Source organism: Pocillopora verrucosa, chromosome 10, assembly GCF_036669915.1.
Source record: "Pocillopora verrucosa isolate sample1 chromosome 10, ASM3666991v2, whole genome shotgun sequence".
NCBI classification, from domain to species: Eukaryota; Metazoa; Cnidaria; class Anthozoa; order Scleractinia; family Pocilloporidae; genus Pocillopora; species Pocillopora verrucosa.
In genome coordinates, this window is record NC_089321.1 from 733,622 (window position 1) to 748,763 (window position 15,142).

Here is a 15,142-nt window from a genome sequence, read left to right on the forward strand (position 1 = left end):
CCGGTGAAGAGCGAAAATTTAACATGATGGATATGCAATTAGTTCAATTAATAGTCCTTTTAATCAAACCGAAGACGGGAGTAATACAAAGAGGGGCGGGAGTTGGGAAACAAAGGGTTGCAAAAGAACTAGAGGTGGGAGAACGTGGTACGGAAAGTTGGAAGCTGTGGGGCAAGAGTTGTATTCGAAGTTCAACGAAATCATACAAAAAAGAAGAACATAAGGGAAAACAAGAACAAATTCAGCAAGTGGTAAGATTTACTGATTATATTTCAGTTTCCACTAAATACAAAAAAAATTACAATTTTCGTTTGCGGGCAAGAGTTCCATTTTGCCTGCTTGAGTAGCCAAGCAGAGCAAAGGTTCGCATCATCCCACCCACGTGCTCCGCTCTCTATGAATTAATTAGCATTTACTGACAAGTTTAATTTGATCTCCGAGGATGATTATACTCATTTTTTGCCATCTAAATTTATCACGCGACAAAGTTCACCGCAGAAATTGGTCTTGTCTGAAAACTGTCACGCAGGAAACAACAGCCAAATAAAATACTAAATTTGATTAATGAAACATTCGACAAGAAAAGAACAAGTGCTCAAACCACTGAAGCAAACATTGGCCCTATCACAGCGGTAACTGTCCACGCATTACGCTGAAAAGACGGATAAAGGCTAATGTTAAAATCATCGAAAGATAGAACACCGTGATTAAAATATAAAATGACGCACATACGTGTGAGAGAGACTGGATATCAACCCCTTTCACACACACAAGAGAATCACATCAGTTCAACTTCTCCTCAAAATATCCATACATTATCCAGTAAATAGGTAAAGAGAATCATAAACAAATATCTCAGATTATCGCTGTGTCAGACGTGTCACCTTGCCATGACTTAAAATAATATTTCCTCGCATTACAAAGAGATATATGGCAGTTACAATGTGCAATTTTATTAACACATCTAAAGAGGTGAGGACCACAAGCTGGTTTCCAAATAGGCATCATATCTCTAGCTAAGCCTAGAGCCATCAATAAAGTTCCTACATGATCAATGATGTAATACTTATTTTCCAAGAAAAATTTCAAAACTGCATCGCATTAGTTCAATTATATTCCAACGCATCAAAAGTTAATAAATTGAGGCTATAAAAGCTTTCATTTTGGACATAAAACTTTAGTCTTAAGTTACATCATGCTGTGTGGAAAATAAAGGCATTGTGCTTACTATGTTAATTGCATGATTATTGATGCAAAGCACTTAGTTTGTAAACTAAGCGTGATTTTTAAATAATGATTACTTTGTGTCCTAAACCATCAAGCCAAGTTACTAGTGCAATGCGGTCCTTAGTGGTCACTGCCATCCCTTTCAGAAAATAGGACTGTCCCATATTGACAGCAGTACTTCGCACAAACTCACCATCTTTGGTGTAAATTTCTATATGCAAGATGTCTGAATTATAGTCCTTATCACCGACCACCACGACATGTTGACTTGCCCTATGAAATGCAATGTTTGAAAACGCCATAGATATTTGCAGATCAAACGTGTTTAGATGGTCACCTTGTTCGCTAAATATGTGAACACATGACGAAGGCCCTTGTACCACCATAACTCTGCCATCACTTACACTGGTGATGTCGCAGTTGCTGGTCAAGATTTGTTCTCCAAAACTGCAAACAAACTGACCATCAGTCTCATAAACATCCACAATATGTGCCTCGCTCCAGTTTCCCCTCAGTACCATCACTGTACCACTATCACTGACTGACAGTTCACACCGCTCAAATTTATGGTCCATTGTCCTGACGCGAAACTTGTGATGATGATCAGCGGTTTTGTTAAACTTAGAAATCCAGAATGGGTACTCACCACTTATTTCTTGGACCAGGACATAAATGTTGTCTTTCATGTCTGTGGTTAGCCGAACCCCGAATTGAATCGATAGCTCTTTAGGGCTGTCATCAATTAAAGGAGGAAGACTGAAACATTGCAAAAACTTGCCACTGCTGTCATACACCTTGATTGTCGAAAAATTGTCTGCTACAATATATTGCCCGCTTGAGTTGATAGCGATACCAAGCGGGTTATTTAACCTGTGCTTCTTTTCACCATCATGACCAAGTATCCATGATACACTACAGTTCTCCATACCCTGTTTACAAAGTATTTTTCTTACTCTCCGGTCTCGCAACAGATCAACTTTCTCCTTCCCTGTATCAATCATGGACAATGGTGGTAATAATTCTTTTGCAAATGGTTCAGTTGTAAATGGTTTTTCGACGTGTACTGTTTGTATGACATCGTAGGCGACGCGGTTGACAAGACAGACACCGGAAATAACTTTCCGTCGTTCTTCTTTGTTAAATAAACTCTTCACTGCCATGATACCTGTCCTGAGCTGTTCTTGAAAACCTCGCTGAACCACGGGAAGACCGTTTAGCTCTTCAATACACGCGTTACATGGTGTTACAGCATCTGCGGGATGGTCTATTTTTTCTAATACTGTTGCCATGACTCGGTACTGCATTGCTAAGATGCGGTCAGTTGTTGATAGTGCTTCATTTGAAAAAGCAATTGTTGCCATTTCACGAGCACTTTTAAATCTCTTCTTTGCATAGGTAAGCTGTCTTGTGGCAGATTTAGTAAGCTTCAAGTGTTTCATTCCTTCAGTAAACGAGAGAACGTCCGCACATGCCGCCTTTCCTTTATCCGCGCCATACTTACTCCTCGACCTTTTCTCTTCAAATACTCCATACAGCAACTCGATTCCTTCTCTAAAGAAGGTAATACTGGCTAGCAAATCTCTCCTTGATAATCCATCCCGCTTGGACTTCATTTCATCGATTTCTCGCATGATAATGCTGCGAAACCGTTGATCTGTTACGTCGCCATCTTTAAGCTCTTTTGCTAGCTCATCTCTGCTTTTATCCACAAGCCATCCAACAGTCGCTTTGAAAACTTCTGTTATGATCGCAGACATAACGGCAGCTTGGAACTTAGTAATCAGAAGAGATTGCGAGCTTTTTTCAGTGAATCTTCACAGTAAGCAACTTGGCAAGCGTCGATGAACCTAAAAATAGCAAATGATGGCAAAGTTTCACGACTGATTGCAATTTTGGAATGAGAATTGCGGTCAGGCCAAAAAAAGGAACAAAACAAACATAACAAAGAGAGAGCCATCAAGGAATGAAGGCGTGAAGATTTATAGCCTCTTCAAAATAATCCTTTGTTGAAAAACATATTTCTCTTTATTGCTCATTGCAGACTTTTAAATAGGCTGTTGCGGTCTTAAAATCTTCCTTTCGCCAACGAATGATAATGTAAGTATCAAAAATCCCTGACTGGTATCAGCTAAAGTACAATTTAAAACTCTTTTTGAAAAATGTTTTGTTCACTGACATGTTATTCCCGATTATTGTGTTGTTTGATGCCCGAGGCAAAAAAGGATGATAATTGTTCATTAATCTTCCTTAGTTGTTAGCTCTGTTCTGAGCTGTAATGTGTTTTGGAGTTCTTTCATTTACTAATACTTCTTTCTTTATCTTGTTACCTGTAAATAGCTGTTATACCACAACTGGGGCTGAAACGGGTTCCTTCCACCAAATTTGTATTTGACTATTCATCGTAATTCGGCTCTAAGCACAAACAATCTAATTTACTCTTAAAATCATTGGAATCCCTTCTCACAGTGTGGGCTAAAATGTGAGCCGTGTGAACCTAGAGGGTGAAAGACTTAGTTTTTATTTATAGACTCAAACCCATATGCTGCATCATGACTTCAAACCAGATATCGCTATCACACAGCTTTGCACTTTACAGTTCACAAAGGAAGGCTACGGAACATAACCTATATTTTGTTATGAATAATATGTCTTTTATTCACGTCACTGCTGTTAGCCACTTGTGAGTGTTTTTTGCATCAGTACGTAGTCCTTTGTAATCAGATGATTACAAAATGAAAATGCAAGGAAAATCGAACTCATAGGCTGAATCATGACTTCAAACCAGACATCGTTATCGCCCAGCTTTGCACTTTACAATTCACAAAGGAAGGCTACAGAAGATAACAAATATTTTGTTATGAAAACAGTACAATTTAAAGCTCTTTTTGAAAAATGTTTTGTTTAATGAAATGTTACTCGTGATCATTGAAATTTCAACCACGTCCAGGCATCATTCGACTCCTCAATGAAAATGTTGGTTGATACCCGAGGCAAAAAAGTATGATAATTGTTCATGAATCTTCCTCAGTTGTTAGCTTTGTTCTCAGCTGTAACGAGCTTTTACTTATAGTTCTTTCTCTATCTTGTTACCCGTAAATAACTGTTATACCACAACTGAGGCTAAAAAGGGTTCCTTCAACCAAATTTGTATTTGGCTATTCATCGGGCTTTGGCCCTAACTAATTTACTTCTAGAATCATTGGAATCCCTTATCACAGCATGGGCTGAAAAGCGAGCCGTGTAAACCTAGAGGGTGAACGACTTAGTTTTTATTTATAGACTCAAACCCATACGCTGAATCATGACTTCAAACCAGATATCGTTATCAGCTTTGCACTTTACAGTTCACAAAGGAAGGCAACGGAACATAACGTATATTTTGTTATGAATAATATGTCTCTCATGCACATCACAGCTGTTAGCCGCTTGTGAGTGTTTTATGCATCAGTAAGTAGTGCAATGTAATCAGATGATTACAAAGTGAAAATGCAAGGCGAGCCCCTTAGAGCAAAATATAACACAAATCACTTCACTTTTTCAGCAGCGTGTTTCTTTTACAGTAAGTTCAACCGATCAACAATAGTTATTGCTCTTCAGAACATCAACGAATATATCAGTAGCAAGATATGGAAATAAAACTGTGAGTTTCTTGTTCTGACTCAAAAAACTTAAAGGAATCTCGAATTTTGTCTGTGGTTGTCCCACGTGCGCCCGCGTATCGCGTCCTATTTAGGTTGAAACAAAATTTTGAGAATTTTCATCACTTAAGGATGTCATAAGTTAGAATACTTATTGACCGAGTTTGACTCGGCCGAATTTTTTTCTGCTGGTTTTTTTCTTTCGCTTTTTTGTTTCCCCCCCCTTTTTTTTTTGGCTTTATTAAAGTAACCCATGGCCAGAATATATAGCGATGTATGCAGCATTACAGAAAGTGTCACTCCTCCCAAATGGATATCACTGGGAAAATAACTTTCAGGACGACAGAGAATACTCTCGTGGCTACATGTACATCAAATATTCTTTCCCCATCTTCTGCTCCTAATCTTCTGGTTCACTTTTTAATGCACGATGAACTGTCTCAATTTTATAAATTAAAAATTGTGAATACGCACATTACGACAATGCCTTAGTAAACCGTGACCCAAGCAATAACCAACCATACAACTGGGTGGGATAATTCTAAAATTATCACCACTAATCGGCGTTACCACCAGCGCATTTGTTTGGAGGCTTGACATATTAACTCCGCCCACGCTCCTTTAAATCGTGACGATGGCGGTTTGCTTCCTGACGCCTATTTACACCTCGTCAGAAAAAAAAGGCCGCTAACTAGTTATCATATAAAAGGACCTTGTTGCAGCGTTTAGATCACCCCTGATGAAGGCACTAGACAGGAGTGTCGAAACGTTGGGTCTATGAATTGTAACTTCTTCGGTTACATTCATTAAATCTGCAAACCAGTGTAGCATCAAACTATGTCTGATTGTCCACCTGGTTGCCGTGTGAACTTTAATATAATAAACACAAACTTACAAACAACACAAGAAATACAAAGTAGCTATCAAAGTGACCTTATTCTTTTCTTCCTTGGCTTCCATTATCCCAGAATTGTTTAAAGCATTACCTAAAGACGTATTTCGATTTTTACTTCAAGGAAACATGAACTAAGAAACCAGAAATTAAGGTCACAGATGAGTTTTTTACGGTATTGTTGCCTCTGTTGTCAAACACCTTGATTGTCAAGTCATAGTCCATTAAAATATTTTGCCCGCGTGAGCTGGTAACGATATCACACGGGTCACTTATATCCAGTGCTTCTCTACACCATCCTGATCAACTATCCATGATACATTAAGATGCTCCAGATCCTGTTAACGAAGCGCCTTAGTTATTCTCACATCATGCAGCAAGTCAACTTTCACCATAGACTGGTTGATGCCCATATGACTGTCTTCCCTACCGAAGGGGAGGAGAAATTTTTGAACCCTTCATGTGAGGAACTTAAATCGGAGCTGTCGAATATTCCCAGCTGAATAAACAGCGGAATAAACGCGGTTTATCTTTTGATATGGAGTTTTTTAAGATAAAACGTTCACTTTCGCAAGCAGATGGCTCAGAAGAAAAGATCTCTCAGAAAGTCACGGTCGTGAATCTTCCAATTTACCACGAGCCCATTTCTCCAGCAGTCGGAGCAGTCGGAATTATTCAGCGAGCAAAGCGAGTCAGTTCCAACGTCGTCCAAGACCATATTGAACAGCCTCAGTGTTTTTTGTATGTGGAAATGCAAAATCAGACCCAAGTAGACCTCGTTTCTGCAAATCCTTTTGTTAAAATCAGACAATCATCTCTGAATCTTACTGCTAGTCAATAAATGTATCATAGAATGTATGAACAATTTTTAAACCTTTCTGGAGAGGTTTTAAAAAGACTTCAACTTCTCGAATAGATCCCAATAGTTTTAAAATGTGACTCCGAGACCAACCGAACAATAATGTGCAATAAAGGTCTGTAAGCGCTTAAACTGAACACTCAAAAGTGCAAACGGTTTAACAATGGATGTGTAGTAATACGAATCATTCGTTGGAGCCAGCTATTATATAGCTCATGACTATAGCTACTTCCGACGAAGAGTGAAAATTAAACATGATGGTACGCAGTTAGTTGAATTGATAGTCCTTTTTATCAAACTGAAGACGGGAGTAATATAAAAAAGGGTGAGAGCTGAGAAGCAAGGGGCCGCAAAACAACGGGAGGTGGGGGAATGTGGTACGGGAAGTTGGAGGCTGTGGGGCAAGAGTTGTACTCGAAGTTCATCGACATTATATAAGAAAGAGGTACCTAAGGGAAAACAAGAATAAATTCATCAAGTGGTAAGATTTACTGATAATTGAATATATTTCAGTTTTCACTAGATACAAAAAAATTACACTTTTCATTAGCAGGCAAAAGTTCCATCTTGCCTGCTTGAGTAGCCAAGCAGACTGAAAGGACTCGCATCATCTCACCCACGTGATCTGCCAGCTATGAAATAAAAAGCATTTTCTGACAAGTTTGATTTGATCTCGAAGGATCATTATACTTGTTTTTTACCATCTAAATTTGTCACGCGGCAAAGTTCATTGCGGAAATTTGCCGCTATTGTTTGAGAATCGTCTCGCAGGAAACAACAGCCAAATAAAATACTTAATTTGATTAATGAAACATTCGACAGGAAAAGCACAAGTGTTCAAAACTACTCAAGCAAACATTGGGCCTATCACAGCAGTAACTGTCCACGCATTATGCTTAAAAGACAGATAAAGGCTAATGTTAACATTATCGAAAGATAGGAACACCATGATTGAAATATAATATGAAGCACGTGCATGTAAGAGAGACTGGATATCAACCCTTTCACTCACAGAAGATAATCACATTCAACTTCTCCTTACAATATCCATACATTATTCAGTAAACAAGTAATAAGAATAAACAAATATCTCAGCTTATTGCTGTGTCAGAGGTGTCACTTTGGCGTGACATAAAAAAATATATCCTCGCATTACAAGGAGATATATGGCAGTTACAAAGTGAAATTTTATTATTACATCTAAAGAGGTGAGGACCACAAGGCTGATTGTCAAATAAGCATCACATCTCTATCAATGGTTTAATACTTATTTTCCAAGAAAATTGCCAAACTGCATCGCATTTGTTCGATTAAATTCCAACGCATCAAAAGTTAATAAATTGAGGCTATAAAAGCTTTCGTTTTGGGCATGAATCTTTAGTCTCAAGTTACATCATGCCCTGTGAAAAATAAAGGCATTGTACTAATTATGTCAATTGCATGATCATTGATGCAAAGCACCAATTTACCGTTAATAATAATTAGTTGGCAAACTAAACGTACAAGTAAGAAGGGAAAATCAGTGGGTTTTTTAAATGATGGTTACTTTTCTTGGTGAACCTGTAAACTCGGCTACTACTACAATGTGTCCCTCCGTGGTCACTGCAATCCCATACGGAGTAAAGGACTCTCTCACATGGAAAAGAGTACTTCGCACAAACTCACCATCCTTGGTGTGTATTCCTATATACAAGACTGAAGTTTGTTCCTTGCTGCCGACCACGACGACTTGTTCGCTTTTCCTGTGAAATGCAATTTTTGGAGATCCCAGAGAACTTTGCAAATCAAACTTGTTTAGGTAGTCACCTCGTTCGCTGAATATGTGAACATATGTCGGATCCCATTCTTCCATCACTATAACTCTGCCATTACTTACAGTAGTGATTTCGTACGGGCGCCTAAAGATTTGTTCTCCAAAACTGCAGTAGAACTGACCATCAGTCTCATATACATCCACAATATAATATCCCCTGTCCCAGTTACCCTTCAGTACCACCACCTTACCATTATCACTGACTGACGGTTTACACACTTTAAAGTCGAAGCTCATTGTCCTGACACGAAACCTGTGATGCTGGTCAGCAGTTTTCAACGAAAAAATCCAGTATGAGTCCTCACGACTCTCTTCGCTAACCAGCACATAAATGTTGTCATTCATGTCTGTGGCCAGATAAACCTCCTCGGAGTCAATCGATGGCTCTCTACCGCTGTCATCAATAAGAAGAGGAAGTCTGAAATGTCGCACAAACTTGCCACTGTTGTCAAACACCTTGATTGTCAAGTCGTTGTCTGCTACAATATATTGCCCGCTTGAGTTGGTAGCGATATCACGCGGATTATTTAACCCGCACTCCTCTTCGCCATCTTGACCAAGTATCCATGATACACTACAGTTCTCCATTCCCTGTTTACAAAGTACTTTTGTTACTCTCCGGTCTCGCAGCAGATCAACTTCCTCCTTTCCTGTATCAATCATGGGCCATTGCGGCAATGGTTCTTTAACGGATGCTATTTGCCTGACTTGGTAGGCGACAAGATTAGCAAGATAGACACGGGTAATAACTTTCCGTCGTTTTTCCTTTTTAATTAAACCCCTCACTGCCTTTCTTCCTGTCTTGAACTGTTCTTAAGACATTGCTGAACCACTGGCAGACCGTTTAGCTCTTCAATACACACTTTATGCGCTATTACAGCATCCTTGGGATGGTCTATTGTTTCTAATACTGATGCCATCACTCGGTACTGCATTGCCAAGATGCGGTCAGTTATTGATAGCGCTGGATTTGAAAAAGCAACTGTTGCTTCTTCACGAGCTCTACTGAATAACATCTTTGCTTTTTTAAGCAGTCTTCTACCAGATTTAGTAAGCTTCAAGTTTCGCAGCGTTCTTTCAACTAGCGACACAACTTCCTCACAGGCCGCTTGTTCTGTATCCGCGCCATACTCATTCCTTGGCCTTGTCTGTTTAATTGCATCATACAGAAACTCGATTCCTTCTTTAAAGAATTGAATACTTGCTGACAACTCTTTCTTTAATAATCCATCCAGATTGGACTTTACGGCGTTGATGTTACCTATGATGATGTCGCGAACCTGTTGATCTGCTACGTCGCCATCTTTAAGCTTTTTTGCTACCGCATTTCTGCTTTTATCCACAAGCCACCAAACAATCACTTTAAAAACTGCCATGATTAACCAAAACATAATGGCAGCCTGGAACTTAGTAATCAGAAGAGATTGCGAGCTTTTTTCAGCGAATCTTCTCAATAAGCAACTTAGCAAGTGTTGATGAACGTAAAAATTGCAAATGATGGCAAAGTTTCACGACTGATTGCAATTCTGGAATGAGAATTGCGGTCAGGCCAAAAAAAGAAACAAAACAAAACATAACAAAGAGAGAGAAATCAAGGAATGAAGGTGTGAATATTTATAGCCTCTTCAAAATAATCCTTTGTTGAAAAACATACTTTTCCTAGAAAAATACTATGTTGTCCGCTGCGACACTTAAATAGGCTGTTGTGGTCTTAAGGCATTCCTTTCGCCAACGAATCATAATGTTAGCATCAGAAATCCCTGACTGGTATCAGCAAAAGTACAACTTAAAGCTCTTTTTGAAAAGTGTTTTGTTTAATAAAATGTTATTCGTGATTATTGGGTACTGAAAAATTTTACCCACGTCCCGGCATCATTTTATTCTCAGTGGAAATGTTGTTCGATGCCCGAGGCAAAAAAGGATGATAGATGTTCGTTAATCTTTGTTAAATGTCAGCTTTGTTCTGAGTTGTAATGTCTTTTTGGAGTTCTTTTATTTAATTATAGTTCTTTCTTTACCTTGTTACCCGTAAATAGCTGTTACACCACAACTACAGCTGAAACAGGTTCCTTCAACCAAATTTGTAATTGGCTATTCATCGGATTTTTCGGTCTCACGCACTTACGATTTAATTTACTTCTAGTATCATTGGATTCCCTTCTCACAGCATGGGCTGCAAAGCGAGCCGTGTGAACCTAGAGGTTGAAAGACTTGCTTTTATTTATAGACTCAAACCCATACACTGAATCATGACTTCAAACCAGATATCGTTATCAGCTTTGCACTTTACAGTTCACAAAGGAAGGCAACGGAACATAACGTATATTTTGTTATGAATAATATGTCTCTCATGCACATCACAGCTGTTAGCCGCTTGTGAGTGTTTTATGCATCAGTAAGTAGTGCAATGTAATCAGATGATTACAAAGTGAAAATACAAGGCAAGCCCCTTAGAGCAAAACACAACACCAATTTCTTAACTTTTTCAGCAGCGTGTTTCTTTTTACAGTAAGTTTAACCTATCAACAATAGTTATTGCTCTTCATAACATCAACGATTACATCGCAAGATAAGGAAATAAAACTGTGAGTTTCTTGTTCTGACTCAAAAAACTTAAAGGAATCTCTAATTTTGTTTGTGGTTGTCCCACGTGCGCCCGCGTATCGCGTCCTATTTAGGTTGAAACAAAATTTTGGAAATTTTCATCACTTAAGGTCATGTCATAAGTTAAAATACTTATTGACCGAGTTTGACCGGCCAGATTTTTTTTCGGTTTTTTTTTCTTCTTTAAATTTTGTTTTGCTTTATTAAAGTAACACTGAACGTATAGCGATGTATACAGCATTACAGAGAGTGTCACCCCTCCCAAATGGATATCACTGGGAAAATAACTTTCAGAACGACAGAGAAATACTCTCGTAGCTATATGTACACCAGGTGTTCTTTCCCCATCTTCTGCTCCTAATCTTCTGGTTCACTTTTTCACGCCGAAAATAAAGAAAAATTTAACGAACTCTGATGTGCCATGCACGATGAACTGTCTCAATTTTATATATGAAAAATTGTGAATACGCACATGATGACAATGCCTTATGTACCGTGACCCAAACAATAAACACAAACTTACAAACAACACAAGAAATACAAAGTAGCTATCAAAGTGACCTTATTCTTTTTTTCTTTGGCTTTCATTATTCCAGAATTGTTTAAAGCATTACCCAAAGACTTATTTCGATCTTTATACTACTTAAAGGAAACAAAAACTAAGGAATCAGAAACTAAGGTCACAGATGAGTTTGTTATGTATTGTACTCTTGTTAGATTTTGTTGCTTGTCGGAAACCCTTAAAACAACTTACTACATTGCCCGGTCTGCATTCCACTCACTGATTTTTAACCGCCAAGGTTCCTTTTTTGTATCAGTGCGCCTTCAGAGGCGTGAATTAAACAATCACTGACCTCTTTTTGAAACTGTTAGGCTCACTGAGTAATAGGTGTCTCTTCATGCGAAAAAACGAGTCCCGTTTCAGAGAGCCAATATTCCTGCAGTAATCATGCTAGAAACTTTCCCCTTTCGAATATCTTAATAATGGCGTTGACAAGACGAAACTAAAGAGTTGCCATCCAGTTCAGCTATAAACACTATTATGTCAGCGTCTGATACGATCAGAATGTATATAATTAACATAGAGGTTATGTACAAAGTGTAATCCAGACAACCGCTGTTTTTAAGACTGCTTCTTATATTTTCATTGTCAGCGAGAAAAGCTGGAGTTCTGAAACATTTCTCAAACTTGCCAATGTTGTCAAACACCTTGATTGTCAAGTCACAGTCTACTTCAATATTTTGCCCACGTGAGCTGGTAACGAAGTCACACGGATCATTCATATCCAGTGCTCCCTACACCATCCTGATCAAGTATCCATGATACATCACGATGCTCTATATCCTTTTTACACAACGCCTTACGTCATGCAGCGAGTCACCTTTCTCCTGTCCTGTATCAACTGTGAGCCATTCCAGGAGCAGTAGACTCCGAGTATAGCTAAATGTCGTGGGTCGTGGGCAATGGGTTAAGGTCGTGGGTAAAAAAAAATTAAAAAAAAAAGAACAGAAAAATAACTAAAAAAGGAGTACAGTTATAAAATTACAAGATCAGACTCATTTCTATGAAATATTTTAATTACGTACCAATCCCCTCCCCCACCTCCACAGTCAGTTGAAAAGCGGATCTACAGAACACAGGATCACCAGAAAGGCCTTTGGGCACTTCACAGGTTTTCTTTTCGCCTTGACAAGCTAACATTTCAATATTTGGGAATGAATTAAAATGTCTTGGGTAAAAAAAATTAAAAAAGAAAGTGAAAAAATATGTGAAAAGATGTGCCCCCGCTAAGTACACACTTAACCCCCATCCTCCCTCATCCCGCCCCAATTTCACGAAAAGGCGGTCCCACAGAATAAAACGGACACCAGAAGGGCAGTTTGCCAAAGAAGCAAACGTGGGAGGGGGGAGTTCTCGGGCACTTTGCACCCTCCCGAGGTCTCACTCGACTTGAGAGATCTAACTAATCAACACCCTACTCCCCCCTTCCCCGAAAACGGCAGATGTTATAGCGGAAACATCAGTGCATCCGTTCAGGATGTTGTTGTAAAGCCCCACGTATGTTGTATCCGATCTTTTGATAAAGACTTCTAATACCAAATGCAGGAACGGGGAGCGGGGAACGGGGATTGATTTTAAAGCCACAGCCTCTATTAAGAAGCAAACTTGTATTAATATAGAAAAAGAAGAAATCGGTGAATACGTTGTTGATATTAAAGTTTACTCGATGGTAGTGACTAATCCACTGCAGATCATTGTTATTACTTTGCTAAATCCCCCGGAACAGATTTCAACACAGATTTTTTTCCGGTAGTTTTATTTATAATAATATTTACACATACTATTACTAGGACTATACGAACATACTTTCTTAAAACTTAATGCCTCTAGAAAAAAATCTCCAGAAGAAACAGTTCAAAAGTTCTCCTTTGTTTTCTTTGTTTTCTTTGCATACTTTACAAAATCTGGATTGCGTACTGCCCTTCTTCTTTTCCACGGTGGTGTTAAAAAGATCCCTGCCAGGTCAATACAGCGAGGCCGAGATTTGAAATTTTGCCGAAAAGACTAAACGTTCAAGTTTAAAAATTAGTTTATTACATGGCGTTATAAGAAAATCGGCTTTTTTTCCCTAAATAATCCGAAAACGGCCCGTATTGATAACGGGAGATGAGTAATGCTCAAGCACTTAGCCAATCATAGCTCGCGTTATATCGGCTACGAGTACTGGCCATATAATAAAATGACTTAAACGGAAAGATTTGTATTACGGTCGTTCTGTTATTTAACCTACGTTAAAGCCAACGATATTGCCTTACAAAATATTTTTCTCGTTTTCTTAGCTATATAGATTAACACTGGTGAGTGTTTGTCGAGTGTATCGTCGTTTGAAAAAATGAAGTGTGTGAAACATATCTCGTTAGCTTGAAAACGGAACCGACATGCTTCTTTAGGCCCTTTTTTTCAATTTTGAGCGCCAAATCTTTGCTGCAATGATTTAATGTCATTACTTTAAATTAAAAGAGATCCATTCTCAAATATTAAAGTGTTAGCCTGTCAAGGCGAAAAAAATGCCTTTGTGGTGACCCTGTGTTCTGCTGACCCGCCTTTTGACTAACTGACTGTGGGAGTGGGGGAGGAGATTGGTGTGTTGATGGCATTGATTCCTGTCTTGAGCTGTACTTTAAGACTTTCCTGAACCACTGACAGACCGCGTTTAGCTCTTAAATACACACTTTACTTGCTACTACAGCATCCGCGAGACTGTCTAATGTGTTTAGTGCTGTAACCATCACTCGGTTTAGGATTTCTAAGTTGCGATCAGATGTTGATAGTGCCTTCCTTCTATGTGACCCCTGGTTGGTTGGTTAAACAAGATGTCTTAGCATAAACATTTACTCAAGGAAACATAAAAGAAATATCATAACAGCAATGAATTTAAATTTCTGGACACGATAAATAACTAAAGCGAAGCAGAGGAAGGTCAGGACAAAACCAGTTCTAAATCCTGAACATATCTAAGAATGATAACAGTCCGACAGAAGCTATGAATATAACAAGGAAAATAAGCAGCTTTACCCTTCAGTAATTACAAACTTGATTATGAGATAACCCTCTTGATAAAAATGCATTACATAAACTACGACAATTTTTAAGGATATTGGATAAGTGGTTTACGGTTAGATCGCTCCATGGTTAGATCGCTCCAAGTCAGATCGCTCCATACCGAAGTCAGATCGCTCCACTCGAAAGTTAGTTCGCTCCATCAAATAAGTTACTTCGCTCCATACATAAGTTACTTCGCTCCATGAAGAAAACTAACGTGGAAGGTTGATAAAAGACAGAAGGATAAGGGAAATTTCATCATTTATTACACACTAAAACACTTATTTCATCATTGGTAATTCGCTTTGGTGGGTTCAAGTGAACGAATCGTCGATCACTTTATATTTCAGCAACTTGATCGCAAGCAACATCATCAACTATAAACTACAAAGATCAGAAGTAAGTTAGGTTATTAGTTTTCTACGTTCATTACACACTGAAACACTTGTTCCAACATCGGTAGTTCGACCGATCGCAAGACGCAATACACATCATCAGAAGTAGA

General features: G+C 38.6%; 2 protein-coding genes across 2 annotated transcripts; both read right to left on the reverse strand.

Moving 5' to 3' along the window:
• Positions 1 to 330: 330 nt before the first annotated feature.
• Positions 331 to 3,058, reverse strand: LOC136283984 (RING finger protein nhl-1-like). Its single transcript, XM_066173629.1, has one exon. It carries the CDS (start codon positions 2,982 to 2,984, stop codon positions 1,287 to 1,289), a length of 1,698 nt encoding a protein of 565 aa, XP_066029726.1. The 5' UTR covers positions 2,985 to 3,058; the 3' UTR covers positions 331 to 1,286.
• A 4,190-nt stretch (positions 3,059 to 7,248) lies between these two features.
• Positions 7,249 to 9,888, reverse strand: LOC131769304 (tripartite motif-containing protein 2-like). The gene is made up of 2 exons (XM_066173500.1): positions 9,227 to 9,888; positions 7,249 to 9,194 (listed from the first exon to the last, which is right to left on the reverse strand). Exons 1-2 carry the CDS (start codon positions 9,818 to 9,820, stop codon positions 8,148 to 8,150), a joined length of 1,641 nt encoding a protein of 546 aa, XP_066029597.1. The 5' UTR covers positions 9,821 to 9,888; the 3' UTR covers positions 7,249 to 8,147.
• Positions 9,889 to 15,142: the final 5,254 nt, after the last annotated feature.

Excerpts from the sequence above, each read along its gene's own strand:
- LOC136283984 (XM_066173629.1), bottom strand. The coding sequence starts at position 2,984 with ATGTCTGCGATCATAACAGAAGTTTTCAAAGCGACTGTTGGATGGCTT.
- LOC131769304 (XM_066173500.1), bottom strand. The coding sequence starts at position 9,820 with ATGTTTTGGTTAATCATGGCAGTTTTTAAAGTGATTGTTTGGTGGCTT. Across the intron at positions 9,195-9,226 it reads TTAAGAACAGTTCAAGACAG|GAAAAACGACGGAAAGTTAT; the intron begins GAAGAAAGGCAG and ends TTAATTAAAAAG.